The sequence below is a fragment of the Coturnix japonica genome, chromosome 12 (assembly GCF_001577835.2).
Source record: "Coturnix japonica isolate 7356 chromosome 12, Coturnix japonica 2.1, whole genome shotgun sequence".
Classification (NCBI taxonomy): domain Eukaryota; kingdom Metazoa; phylum Chordata; class Aves; order Galliformes; family Phasianidae; genus Coturnix; species Coturnix japonica.
Genome location: NC_029527.1, coordinates 9,148,877 through 9,160,346, shown reverse-complemented (window position 1 = coordinate 9,160,346; position 11,470 = coordinate 9,148,877). Strand labels below are relative to the sequence as shown.

At 54.2% G+C, this 11,470-nt stretch overlaps 1 protein-coding gene across 3 annotated transcripts; it reads right to left on the bottom strand.

Annotated features, from left to right (window-relative positions):
* Window positions 1–10: 10 nt before the first annotated feature.
* IMPDH2 (inosine monophosphate dehydrogenase 2) lies at window positions 11–11,334 on the bottom strand. 3 transcript variants are annotated; one of them, XM_015875036.1, is made up of 15 exons: window positions 11,155–11,334; window positions 11,019–11,067; window positions 10,837–10,938; window positions 10,540–10,614; window positions 9,864–10,070; window positions 7,879–7,966; window positions 6,741–6,940; window positions 5,949–6,039; window positions 5,035–5,130; window positions 3,626–3,697; window positions 1,359–1,502; window positions 1,012–1,156; window positions 787–930; window positions 370–453; window positions 11–271 (listed from the first exon to the last, which is right to left on the bottom strand). In XM_015875036.1, exons 1-15 carry the CDS (start codon window positions 11,307–11,309, stop codon window positions 250–252), a joined length of 1,674 nt encoding a protein of 557 aa, XP_015730522.1. In that variant the 5' UTR covers window positions 11,310–11,334; the 3' UTR covers window positions 11–249. The 3 variants fall into 3 exon arrangements, with proteins under 3 accessions (XP_015730522.1, XP_015730523.1, XP_015730524.2); XM_015875037.1 differs by lacking the exon at window positions 3,626–3,697; XM_015875038.2 differs by lacking the exon at window positions 9,864–10,070 and having other exon boundaries at window positions 11,155–11,307.
* Between the last annotated feature and the right edge of the window lie 136 nt (window positions 11,335–11,470).

The following is an 11,470-nucleotide window of genomic DNA, read 5'->3' as shown; positions in this document are numbered from 1 at the left end:
ACACACCAACTACGCCTCTTTTCCTCTTTTATTGTAAAACACAGCCAACACATACGAGGCTCCAGGCAGCAGCCCAGCAGCACATGGCTCCTGGGGGGCTGGTGGACCCTCAAAGGTGGAGATGAAGCAGCCAACAGATACAGGGAGCTCCAGGCAGCCCACAGAGAAATGGCACTTCTGCAGCATGAGCAGCTCCCATCGGGGGTAGCGTGAGGCCAAGTGGCACAACGAAACATAGAGGGGCCTCCTTCAGAAGAGACGTTTCTCATACCTGCAAGGACAAAAGCAAAACAGCCCTTTTACTGAGCTGTGTGATCCCAGGAAGGGGCCCAATGCAGCTAGGAGCAGCTGCCAGCCAGGAGCACTTACGAATGGAGGCCATGAACCCCTCCTTCCACCTGGGCAGATGTCGTCCTCTTCTCAAACTTCAGCTCTCCCGAGTACATCATGGCTCTGAGGAGGAAGGGCAGGCAGTCATGAGCCAGCCAGCCCCCAGGGAACAGTGCTCTGACACATTCAGCCAGAGCAGCTCATTCCTCCAGCTGCAGTCAGAGCCACTTGGTTGTGCTCCTCAGAACCAGGTAACCCCATGACACTTCAGGCCCAGCCAACAGAGAGTTGGTGGGAAGCCATGCTCCTGCACCTCTGGATGCAGGATGTACCCCCCAGAGCCTAATGGAGACAAGGGCTACAGCAAGGCAGCACCAGCACACTGCAGCTTGGGCACAGCCTGCCCAGAGACCAGCACCGTGGCCTAACCTCAGCACAAGCACAGTGAGCACTCACCGGACTTGGGTCAGGCTCTTGGCACCAATATCCTGACAGGAATGCTGGATCCCAGCAATCAGGTATGGAATGAACTTGTGGATAGAGCCTTTGTCCTGCACTGCGCCAGAGACCCCCTGGGCCACTTTGATTTTGTCTGTCTCGCTGTGTGGGAGCAGAAATGAGAAAAACTGTGAATCAGAGATCCCAACAACTTGATCTGTTACCTGAAGAACCATCTCTTACCTGAAATACCGGTTCTGGCTACCCAAGTTCTTGTCCATGGCATCTAGTGAGCCCATGCCACGGTATTTCTTCAGCCTAATTCCATCCGAGAAGAAGTACTCGCCTGGGGCCTCCGTGGTGGCAGCCAGGAGAGAGCCCATCATCACTAGTGCAAGAGATCACCGAGGGCAGCAGGTCAGCAGCAGGAAGGCTGTGGCTGCCAAAATCCTCAGTACCAGCACACAGCTCCTAAACCGTGCTGGTCCCTTGTGCCCACAGCCTCCTGCAGGCACACTGTCTCGTGCCAAATCTGACTCCGTATAGAGCCACACATGGCACTGGGTGCACAGCCCAGCTGCTCTGCTCACCTGTGGAAGCACCGAGTGCAAGGGCCTTAGCGATGTGCCCCACTGTCTGGATCCCTCCATCTGCAATCACCGGGACACCAAACCTCCTGGCGTATTCAGACACTTTGTACACAGCCGTGGCCTGGGGGCGGCCGCATGCCAACACTACAGGTGGGGAGAGAGCAGGAAGAGAGTCAGCTCCCACACAGCACTGCTTCCCCACCCCAGCAGGCCCTTCAGGCTTCCAGCACACACATGCCCCCAGCACTCAGGAACCCACAAATCCCTGGGCTGAGCTGCAAGAGAAGCACACGCCCGGGAGGTACCTGCTGGGACGTCCTCGTGGCCCTCAGCTCTGCAGGCTGGGGCTGATCTTGGAACGGGGCTCTGATGGGATGCCTGGCATGAGCCAAGGCTCGTGACTCACAGCGGGCAGACAGGGAGCTTGGGAAGGAAGCGGAGCAGACTCCAAATGCTCCTCTCTTGAGCATCCCACGTCCCACTGCTCACCCCTTTCTAGCAGTGCCAGACCCCTCCTCTGTACACCCAGCAGCTGGCGTGGAGAGGCAGCTGGCTGGGAGACAGTCAATACGCATAGCTACGTATAGATATATTGTTAGATATATACACACCTGCACGCACACACACGCACACACGAACATGCAGCAGTGGAAAAGGAAGTGGGCAGGATGATCAGATGGTTGCCAGGAAATAATTTCTGTTCCTGCCCTGCAGTGCAGCCAGGATTCTGTCACTTTTAGCTGCCCCACGGGAGGGAAATGATCAGCTCCAGATTTACCTGCGCTTCCCAGTCGCTAGCAGTTAGAGGCTTTCCACTGAGCATGGAAGGCCTGAGGGAAAATCAGCACAGGGCATGTCTTGTAACACATTTGTCAGCTGCAGGCATGCAAGTATGCCGAGATAAGCTGCTTTCACCGCGACTTCCCCACAATTAACCGGAAGCCTTTTCGCCAGTCACAGTTAGTCTGATACAGCAGATAAGATTACGGACATGCAGGATTAGTACTTCAGAGTGCAAACTCCAGGTGTGGTTGAGCCTGCTGGCAGCAGCACTGGCAGCACACCTCCCTGGCACATCTGCCAAGGCCGAGAGGTTGTGATCGCTCTGTTCCCAGGGCTCAGCAGCAGCTGCTGAGAGAGGGAAGCCAGGTAGAGGTCATGAAAGAAATGATTTGAATGGAACAAAACTCTGCATTAAGCTATAGGGCTCAGCCAGCCAGGGAGGTCTGCCAGGTCCACATGAATGCCATTAGTCTTAAAGAGTTGGTCTCACTTGGTACCACACTGCTAAAGGCCACGTTGAGGCTGCAAGGGAAGAGCTCAGTGGAGAGAAGCAAGTCATTTGGGTGGGCCTAAAGCCTGGCACCTACTGGACTATGCCAGGAAAAAGAGCCTGCAGAAACCTCCTGCCAGCAACCACAGAGACCAGCCCTTTAAGGAACCACTTGGCTTGGGGCTCCTGGGAGCATCACGCTGTTCCCAGTGTCCCAGGGCCCAACACCACAGATTCCAAGTGCAGGCTTCCAAAGCAGGGTTCAGAGCACGCACACACCAAGTAGTCAAGGTGAGGGTTTGTCTTTTTTAGTGTATCTGCAAAAGGTGGCCCTAAAAGATCAACCGCTAGAAAAAAACCTTCCACAGAAACATCTTTCCCTTTGAGGTGTTTCAAAACAGAAAGAAAGGGCAAAAACCAAGGGCTACCGTGGCTGTCTGCTCAATCCGGTAGCATCAGAGAAGGACAGAGCCACGCTGCACCCTGTGCAGGTCAGGAGTGAGCCCCTTCTCTCCCAACAAGAATCAGGCATTAGTAGGGAAGAGATGTGCTCCGAGTACACAGCTGGAACGTGCTGTTACATCCCTTTGTAACCCCAGGGGAGTCAGCTTCAAGTCAAGCTCAGCCAGTGCATAAATTCCCCACAACCTGGCCCAGATTTAGAGCAGGACTGAGGACTGCTCGGGGATCATCTCCCAGGGCTGGACTAGCAGGTGCGTGCCTGGCTAGGGATCCAGCCAGGAGGCTCGGCCAGGCTCCTGAACTGGCTTTTGGCCCGAATGCTCCTTGTTTGGACAGTTCAGACCCTGCTTTAGGAATTCAGAAAGGCTTCTCCGCTTCCATTTCAGATTCAAAACCAGTATCCAAAGCCACAAAACCCCAAGTGCATCTACAGCTAAATTATTCTCAAACAAGCAGTAGGGCCATGTGCAGCCAAATAAGGGTCCTGCTTCAAGACACATAATTAGGGTTGGGAACAGGGCAAGTGACTTACTATAGGTGCCCGTGACAGTAGAAGGGCATTTGGGGCTGTGGGACTTTAGGTCTGGAGGGATCTTTGGAGCAGCTAAACAAAAACAAACACATATATTTTAGAGACAGAAGAACAGCAGCAGAACAAAGGACCCCAGCAGTGACCTGCTACTAGGCAGAGCATACGGTGTGGGACAGAGCTGACCCTGCAAATCCTGCCTAGCCTGAGCCAAGCCAGAGGTCAGTTCCAAGACAGCCAGGCTGGCTGTGCACAGCGCATGCTCACCCTACCCCAGCAGCCATCCAGGGAGGTAAACCCATTAATCCCCAGAACCAGAGTTCTTGCCCTAAGAGAGCCAAAAGCCTGGGGAGCTGTGCTTAAGAGCTTTGCAACCCTGTCTGCTGCAAAGTGGCATGTCCTAGCTCCGCTCCTTCCCCCGAGCCAGCACCCAACCCGACCTCCTGCAGCACCCCCTGCAGGTGTTCACCATGCTACAAAGTGTGCCTCCATCAGTTCTCTGCCTTGGGGGCAGAGCAGGACACACACATCTCGGTTCCACTTCTGCTGTGGGAGCATCAGCCCGATGCTGGCTGTGAGGCACAGAATCCCTGCAGCCACAGCACCCCCAGCAGGCAAAGCAAAAACAAAGTCCAGGTCTGGGGCAGTTCAGATGTTCCACACTGGAAGTGGCAGAGCACTAACACAACATCTCCATCCGTCAGCCATCTCTCCTGACAAGGACTGAGGAGCAGAGCAGAGGGACTGTGCACGCAGGCTGCAGTGCTGCACCAGCCCCCGCACCTCACCTGTCAGAATCAGAACACGAGGACTGAGCCTGGCCACAAAGGATGCTTTTCCAGGCATTAGGGACGCTCTCTCTGCTCTTAGCTAAGGGTGACACTGCCTCTGCCCAGCACAAGCTCCCACTAACTGCAGAGACAATGGCCAGAAACTCCTTTTCAGCCTGGAAATTGCAGAAAGGCACAGAGCCCAGCAGACCAAAACTCAACCACCATGCACACTACTGCCAGAGGGAAGGGGAGCACGGACAGCCTGGTGCATAAACCCACTGCAACTGCTGCTTCTGTCAGCACAGAACAGAGAGCAGGGAAGCCCCTCTCACTGCAGCGCTGCCTGCCAAGCCCACCCTGCCCCACACCAGCAGCTCCCTTGGGCAAAGCCGAGTGCACCACACCTGCTCTACTCAGTCTCAGTCAGTACTGGGAAATGCCTTTGCTGCTGCTGCAACCTCAAAGGTTTGACCCCAGTGATGAGAGTGTCCTGGACAAAGGGGGTGGAAGACCACTTGCTGTGTGTGAGACACAGCTGTTACGATGGGAGAAGTCTGTCCCGGCTGCACTGCTTTGAGCAGAGTACCTCTACTGACCAGATGTCTTCAGTCTATTTGGGAGACAGCTGATCTCTCTCACCTTCCTGTGTGATGCAGATGGAGCCACTGCCCATCCCAACTCTCAGGGCATCGACCCCTGCGTCAATGAGGTTCTTGGCCTGAGCAGCAGTCACAACTGTAGGGAGCAGAAACTGGTTTGAAGAGAGAGAAGCAAATCTGTGCATGACATTGCTCTGCCCTGGTGTTTTCCCCTGTGGCTGCAAACCCAGGGCTCCAGCTGGACACTTGTGCCACAGCTATCTGCCCACTGCTACCTGGAAAGCAGGAGTCATGAGTCCCAGCTGCACCCAGTAGATGAGATGACACTGGTTCACCAGGTCCTCACCCCAAAGGCTGAGGTAGCAGAGGGCACTACATAATGCTAAACACTCTCTGGGCTACACTGGGCAGTGAGGGCAGAGCACAGGTTAAGAACAGCACTAATAAGATGTTAACCAGGTAAATGACAGGGATTGCTGTACTTCACAGATAACAGACAGGGAAAGTCCCCATTGGGCTGCCACATAAAGCATCATTCATTATTATTAACCAAAAGTTTTACACCAGTGTGCAAAAGAGACTAAGTGTAGTGGGCTACCAAGCACTACTGCACACTGTGCTGCAGAACAAAGGTTTCAGAAATACCTGCAGCAGTGGCAGCAGCAGGGTACTGCCCAGCATCTGCAGAGCGGTGCTGCTGTGTTCCACAAGCCAAATGAAACCATTAAGTTCAGACATTTACCAACAGGATCATTTCACATTGCTCTCACACACAGGATTTAAATAGTGTGTAGTCCTGTGTGGGGCCAGGAGTTGGATTTGATGATCCTTGCAGGTCCCTTTTAACTCAGGCTATTCTATGATTCCACAATTTCATTCATGCCCCTGCAGCTCCCTCTATGTCTAAGAGAGCAAACATACTTTAGAAACGAGAACTGTTCAACACATGCCTACCATTTCCTCCAATAACTTGTAGGTTGGGGTATTTCTCCTTAATATATTTAATCATATTGATCTGGAAGATGGAGTTCCCCTGAGAGGAATCCTGCAACAGAAAGAAAACCAATTTCAACCGGAATTTCTGTAAAAGATTATAAGTACAGCTCTGGAAGAACCTCAGATCTTCACTTTTCTGAACTTGCTAAGTGGGCAGAATAACAGCCCAAGCTGAGCACAGAACCACAACAGAAACTGATGTCAAGACAGTAACGCACCTCCCTGTGCAAGGCAGCTTATCATAAAGACTTCAGTAATATCCTTCCCACTTTAATCCCACAGCTCCCCTACTTATCACCAGTAGGCAACAAGCAGCACATCTGGCTGCAACTAAGAACCAGCTGCTCTACCAACAGGACACGGTTTGTCTTGTCTCAGGCTGCAGGTGAAACAGAAAGGTGAGAGGAATGCATCTCTCCCTACCATGCAGAAAACAGCCCTAACACCAGATGTCAACCACTTCATGGTCAGGCCATGCTGACCGTCAGTGACCCAGGCAGCTGGCAGTGTCTGTTAAACATTTCCAGCTGCAGCACAGCTCAGCCATGCCCTCAGAGCACAGCAGACTTGTAGGCTAACAATCGATGAGAAACAATGTGGGAATACCAGCAATGACCATTGTGCCTGAAAGCTTTCAGAGCAGAGGTGGAGCGCCTCGAGAGTAACTGCCACGCTGCTGTTCCACTGCCAGGGGAGCTTCAGATCAGATCCTCAGCCCACCCCCAATCCCTCCAGCCTGCAGCAGCTCACCAGCACGACTGCATCCACACCAGCCTGCACGAGGAGGTCCAGCCGGTACTTGTCATCTTCGTGTGTCCCGATAGCAGCACCACACAGCAGCTGCTTCTTGGAGTCCTTAGAAGCCAGAGGGTAGTCCCGGTTCTTCTTGAGATCAGTGCGGGCAATTATCGCCACCAGCTCGTCATCCTCATTAACAATTGGCAGCTTGCCTTGAGACAAACAGAGAACATTCCTGCAGACAGACAGCAGCCCAGAGCCACGTGGCAGAGCAGCAGCAGAAGGCACCGGTACAAGGTGCTGACCCAGAGCTGCATTATCCAACCTGTCATGGCTTACAACAAACACCCCCTGCTCTCTGGCAATATGGTTAGCACAACCAATGATAAGGCAAACATCCAGCATACGTAAGCAGGCTGCTCCGTATTAACTTCCCCCCTTCCTCCTCCTCTCTGGTGCCCGGATGCAGGAACACCCATTTGCAGGGTGATCATGGCCATCAGCATTATCCAAGCCCAGCTGCTGGGCTGCCAGGATGCCCTGACACACGCAGTGGCACTGGGATCACCATCTAGACAATCAAGCAGCAGCATGCCCTAAGGGGGACTGGGGCCAGAACTGCAGCTGGATAGCAGACCCCACTGTTTTCTTCCCAGGGGCCAGGGACATTTTCCACCACCAGCTGCTTCCTCAGAGGAGCGAGTGGCTCAAGTTCTTTTAGGTACAGTCTCAGTCTGGATTACAACTACTCAACTTGACCTGATCTGCAGAGGGTTCAGATAACTGAAAAACCTGTGTAACAGAGAATTCTAGGAGTTCAAGTCAAACTATCAAGCCCTAACGGAGCTGAACTGAGTGCCAAAACATAAAGGCCAGGATACGAAATAGAAGAGGTGTGTCAGGACAGCCAGGCATTCTGTTACCACGGGATTGCCAAGAATCCCCCAACTTCAAACAGATCTGGGATGAAAGCACGTGAACTCCGTCCCCTGGCACAGGGCTCAGGGCACTCTCCCTGCTGTCCTTCCCTCATGGCACGTGGCCTTTCCATGGTCCACCCGCTCACAGATGCATGCTCACGTTCTCCCCCTGCTCCTCCCAGACCCGCGCTCCCACCTCTCTCTGTTGCATCACAGACATTCACATGTACCTTTTTTACTTCTCTGCAGAATTTCATTTGCTTCTTTCAACATGACACCAGATGGGGCCACTACCAGATCCTCCCGCTTTGTCATGATCTGGTGGGAGGGAGAAGACAGAAAGTCACAAAAACTCCTTCGCACTGATCTGAAAATACCGAGCCCCTCTGCCCACATGAAATGCTCCACAGCACAGTGGGAGTGCTCCGCAGGCAAAGGATCCCACAGCACAGCAACACCTCCAGCAACACACAGGAACAGCCTTCAATGCTCCGTCCCCATGTGAGCAGCAGCCAGATGGAATCTATCACACTGAGCCCCTGAGCCCATTGGTGCAGTGAATACTCTGGGCCTTAGCAAGCCAAGGGAGAGCACCTGGAAGCAATAACTCTAAGAAGTCACCCAAACCAACAGCCTCCCCTTTAACAGGGTACAGGCAAATAAAGGTTGGAGATGCTTCCAGAACTGCTTGCTCAGCCCTGTGTGCAGCCAGCAGCCCCAGCACACAGCTCTCTTCTACACTCAGAATAGCGAGCTGCTGGGAAGGTCACTGGGGCAAAGGAGTCACTCAAATCCAAACAAACATGTTCACCCACGCTCACCCTGATAAACATGCATCAAAACACAGCAGAAAAGCAAGGGGCAACAGGCACAGCTGGAACGCAGGTGTATTTAATGTGGGATATGGAAAACAGCTTTCACCATGACCGGGTCAAACAGCAGAAGAGCAGCTGAGAAGCAGTCAGACCTCCATCCCGTGGAGATACAGACAGCCCCGAGCAACCTGCTGCAGCTGAACAAGCAGAGGCTGGGGAGACCATCCGGCCCCTTCCCACCCGAGCAATCCCAAAGTTCTCTCAAAAAGTTACTCAGAAAGGCCAGGCAAAGCTGGAAAGGAAGACTGAACCTCAAGGAAGGTCGATTAGTGATACACGAAAGAGATGATGGATTACATTAGCTATTTATACCATAAGAACAGACATCTTGCATCAGGAAGGATGTTCGCCCTACCTACATCCACCTAAAATCCTGTCTCTGACAAAATCCTCCTCTCAGAAAAAGCCTGAAACATCACAGAAATATCCTGTGGGACCCACAAGTGACCCATGTATTTAACTGGATAGCAACAAATGGGCTGGCAAGACCACTGCTGGGCTGCAAATGTGTCAGGATCTACGAGACCGTTCATTGCCTTCATCAACAGCAGCGAGCTTCCAGCTCCACAATGCTGAATGAACCACATAAAGCATGAGCAGAGGTTCTCATCAGGATCTTCTGAATGGGTCAGCACTGTTTCAAAGGGCCATGCACACTTTTAGAGCCTGCTCCTGTTGCAGGACTCTTGTTGCGGGTATTTATAGGAGATTTAAAAGCGAACAAGGATGAGCATGTGACAACAGGTTTGTTCACCAAGAGCTAATAATAGTCCTGAGCCAACAGCAGCAAATGGCCCCGAGGCACCGCTGGTGTAACCCACCGTGGTGTACAGTTACACAGCTCAAGTGACACAAACAGCCAACCTAAGAGGAATCAACACCAGCATTGCAGATAATGTGCTCCTGCAAGAGGGGAGTTTGAGAGTGCAGCACTATTAAAGGCAACTTGTTCATCTTCATGCTCAGGGTGTTATTTAAAAGAAGTGAGTAGTCAAGACAAAAGTCATGAAGAGAAGGGCAGGCCAGGAAAGGAAGGCTGCAAGGATAGCTGGGCACAGGACAGTCTGCAACCCCAGCCCACAGCATGGGACGAGCAGCAGTAAGCAAGAACACAGGGAACTCCTGCACCAACAGAAAGCACCAGCTGCAGAGAGGATGGTTTTCACACTGCAGAGAGGAAGTAAAAGGAAGAGATGCTCTGCCCTAAACAAGACTGACTTGGCCGAGCTAACATGGAGCCTTTCACCTCCTGCTGGCACAGCCCCTCACAGCCAAGCTCTGATCCCTCCCCCTTGCACAAGGGCTTCCCAGCGTAACGCTCACATCCAGCAGGTGCTCACCTCGCCCAGGGGCAAGTCGTGCTCTGACTCCTTTAGGAAATCAATGTCTCGAGATGAGATGATGCCAACCAGCTTGCCCCCCATCTTCCCATTGTCTGTAATGGGAATCCCACAGAACCCGTGACGAGCTTTGGCCTCAAACACATCTCGCACTCTGTCGTTGGGGCTCAGCACTACAGGGTCTGTGATGAATCCTTGCTCGTATTTCTGAAAAGAGAGAGGTTCAGCAGACAGGCTGAGCAGCACCTGGCAGACACTGCCCAGGCACAAAGGTCTGCAGCCTCCCAGCCTGGCCAAATGCTCATCACCAGAATGCAAAACAATACTAAGGCTCATTTAGATAGCATTTGATTTGAAGGAGTTCTCAGGCTGACCTCCTGCTTGAAATTAAAGGCAACATGCCCACCCAGATTTTAAACCCACACTGAACTCAGCATAACGTACAACAAAAGCACGAGGTTTATGCAGGCAACCACGTCAACACCACCACTCTGAAAAGACCCAGCACACACTGCAGTCTCATCCTGCAGCTGCGGCTCCTCTCCCAGCTCTCCAGCAGGCTGGAAGGGCTCCAGCCCTAAACCACCCTACAGGTCAGTACGGCCACGTGCAAGGTGCTGCAATGCGTCGGGGCAACCCCTGCTGTGCCACCCGCCCCAAGCACAACACTGCTCACCTTCACCTTGCGCACCTCGTTGGCCTGGAACTCGGGGGTGCAGTTATGGTGGATGAAGCCGATTCCCCCTGTGAGCTGAAGACACAGAGGGAGATGAGGGTTGTGGGCAAAGGGGTAGAGCCTTTCCCTAAGGGACAGGCAGAAGGATGCAGAGAGGCCTTTCCCTAAGGGACCAATGGATGGATGGATGGTGTGGCCCTCCCCACTGCTCTAGGGAGCGCTGGGCAGCACAGGGCAGGCAGGAGCTCCGCCGCCCCCAGCCCCCCCGCGGCGCAGTGCGGGCACTCCCTGACTCACCGCCATAGCGATGGCCATGCCGGCCTCGGTCACGGTGTCCATGGGCGAGGAGACGAGCGGAGTCTTCAGCGTGATCCGCTTGGTCAGCGCCGAGGTGAGGTCCTGCGTGCGGCACAACGGCGGTGAGCGCTGAGCACCGAGCACCGAGCGGCCCCGCTTGGCCCCCGCCCCCCGGCACTCACCACCTGGTCCGCCGTGAAGTCGATGTAGCCGGGCAGGATGAGGAAATCGCTGCGGGAACCAACACGACAGGCCTCAGCGCCGGCACCGACCGACCCCCGCCCGCCAACCCGCAGCCCCTCGGCCCCGCGCCCTCACTTGTACGTGAGCCCATCCCCGCAGCTGAACAGCTGCTGCGCCGTCAGCCCGTCGTCGGGCACGTAGCCGGTGCCGCCGCTGATGAGGTAGTCCGCCATGCCGCCCCGCGCCGCCCCGCCCGCACACGCGGCCCTACGGCGGCCGGCAGGGATCATACGGCACCGCCCACACGGCAGCGAGAGCGCGGCCTGCACGCACGGAACGCAACGCGCCGTGACGTAACGGGCCGTGACACCGGGGGGCGTAGCTCTGCTCCAAGGGCGGAGGGAGCTGGAGTCCTGCAGCTGGGGAGCTGAAGGCCGCGGGGAGAGCTCAG

What these genes read in the sequence shown, in the direction of transcription:
- IMPDH2 (XM_015875036.1), bottom strand. Translation starts at nt 11,309, where the DNA reads ATGATCCCTGCCGGCCGCCGTAGGGCCGCGTGTGCGGGCGGGGCGGCG. An exon ending in ACGAGGTGCGCAAGGTGAAG is followed by an intron (nt 10,071 to 10,539) that starts GTGAGCAGTGTT and finishes CTCTCTTTTCAG; the next exon opens with AAATACGAGCAAGGATTCAT. An exon ending in TCTGCAGAGAAGTAAAAAAG is followed by an intron (nt 6,941 to 7,878) that starts GTACATGTGAAT and finishes GTTTGTCTCAAG; the next exon opens with GCAAGCTGCCAATTGTTAAT.